At 45.4% G+C, this 1722-nt stretch overlaps 1 protein-coding gene across 1 annotated transcript in view; it reads right to left on the minus strand.

Moving 5' to 3' along the window:
- Window positions 1-1722, minus strand: part of LOC103375275 (arf-GAP with SH3 domain, ANK repeat and PH domain-containing protein 1-like) — a 21996-nt gene that overhangs the window by 3357 nt on the left and 16917 nt on the right. The window contains exons 16-20 of the mRNA XM_008305503.1: window positions 1604-1695; window positions 1306-1492; window positions 663-748; window positions 347-462; window positions 14-93 (exon numbers count right to left, since the gene is read on the minus strand). Of these exons, the coding sequence (XP_008303725.1) occupies window positions 14-93; window positions 347-462; window positions 663-748; window positions 1306-1492; window positions 1604-1695 (561 nt within the window). The remainder of the gene's footprint in view (window positions 1-13; window positions 94-346; window positions 463-662; window positions 749-1305; window positions 1493-1603; window positions 1696-1722) is intronic.

Below are 1722 nucleotides of genomic sequence, written 5' to 3' on the forward strand. Positions count from 1 at the left end.
GACTGAACTCCACCGACGGACTCACCAGCGCCTCACAGTGGCCGTGCTTCAACCTGCGGCTCACGTCCAGAGCAGTTTCTCCCAACTCGTTCTCTAAAACACCAACGGGTAAAATGTTAGTTCAGTAGTTCGTCTTTAGATCCAGCTTCATTCGTTCTACACGTGTGAGCTCAGAGTGAGAAACTTTATCACAGAAAGAGTTCCATGTTCACTAAAACTCACTCACTTTTAACTATCTGAACCTAAAAGGATGGTGTGTGTGTGTTACTGATGTGTGAGTGTGAGTGTGTATGACTGATGTGTGTGTGTGTGTGTGTGTGTGTGTGTGTGTGTGTGTGTGTATTACTGATGTGTGTGTTGGCTCTGGCTCTCAGCAGCAGCTTCACACAGTCGCTCTTGTTGTGTAGACAACTGTAGTGCAGCGCCGTGTTTCCTGACGACGTCTGGGTGTCCACGTTAGAGCTGGAAACACACACACACACACACACAAAACACACACACACACACACACACACACACACAGGTAAACATGCAGGTAAACACACAGGTAAACAAAGGTTTTCACACTTACACACAGGTGTAACACACAGGTAAACATGTAGGTAAACACACAGGAAAACCAAGGTGTACACACTAACACACGGGTGTACACGCTGACTGACCAGTTCTGAGCCAGGAAGTCCAGGATGTGCAGCGACGTCCTGTCGGCCAATAGGACGGCTAAATGGAGCGCCGTCTCACCTTTCTCCTGTTGGCATGGAAACAAACAGCTGAGCGGGTGTGTGTGTACCTGTGTATATGTTTATATACCTGGATGTCAATGTGCAAATATAACCATGTACACGTCATGTGTGTGCACCAGTATGATACCTGTATGTAGCTGTGTGTATACCTGATGTGTGACCTGCTTGTGTGTGTACATTTATACCTGTACGTACCTGTGTATATAAAACTGTACGTCTATGTTAGTGTACCTGTGTATACCTTGTTTGTATGTGCACATGCAACTGTGAGTACATCGTGTGTGTTTACCTGTATGTGAGTGTGCACACGTAATTGTGTGTGTATCCTATGTGGCTACTTGTGCATACTTTTACGTGTATGCGTGTGTGTACCTGTGTATATACCTGTGTGTATATACTCGTACCTGTAAGTGTGTTTACCTGTATGTGTATATATACCTGTGTATGTATATACCTGTGTGTGTGTATAACTGTGTGTATACTTTTATCTGTATGTGTGTATACCTGTGTGTATGTACTTGTACCTGTATGTGTGTATACCTGTGTGTGTATATACTCGTACCTGTATGTGTGCGTGCAGCGGCTGGCTAAGCTCCGCCTTCTGAGCGTACAGCTGCAGCAGACTGTAGATGTCGCAGCTCTTGGTCGCCTCCTGCAGGCCGAGTCGCAGTGCTGCAGTTGAACTATGGCTCCGCCTCACAAAGTGAACATCCTGGTACTTTGACAGGATGAAGTCTTTGCGCTCGGCCCTGAACGCCATAAAAACACAGCACCACAAGTGTTAAATTGCACATTAAAATACTAGCATACGTTAAATATAATTAATAGTAGTGTGACAGCTGTGCGTTAGTGTGTCTTACATGTGGCTGTGCTGTGATGGCTTCAGTGACGGACTCAGCAGGTTCGCCTCCAGTATTTCATTAAAACCAGAGTTACCAACATTTCTGGCCAACTACAGGAGAGAGAACAAAGATTAATA

Source organism: Stegastes partitus, unplaced genomic scaffold (genome assembly GCF_000690725.1).
Source record: "Stegastes partitus isolate 25-593 unplaced genomic scaffold, Stegastes_partitus-1.0.2 Scaffold2526, whole genome shotgun sequence".
Lineage (NCBI taxonomy): Eukaryota > Metazoa > Chordata > Actinopteri > Pomacentridae > Stegastes > Stegastes partitus.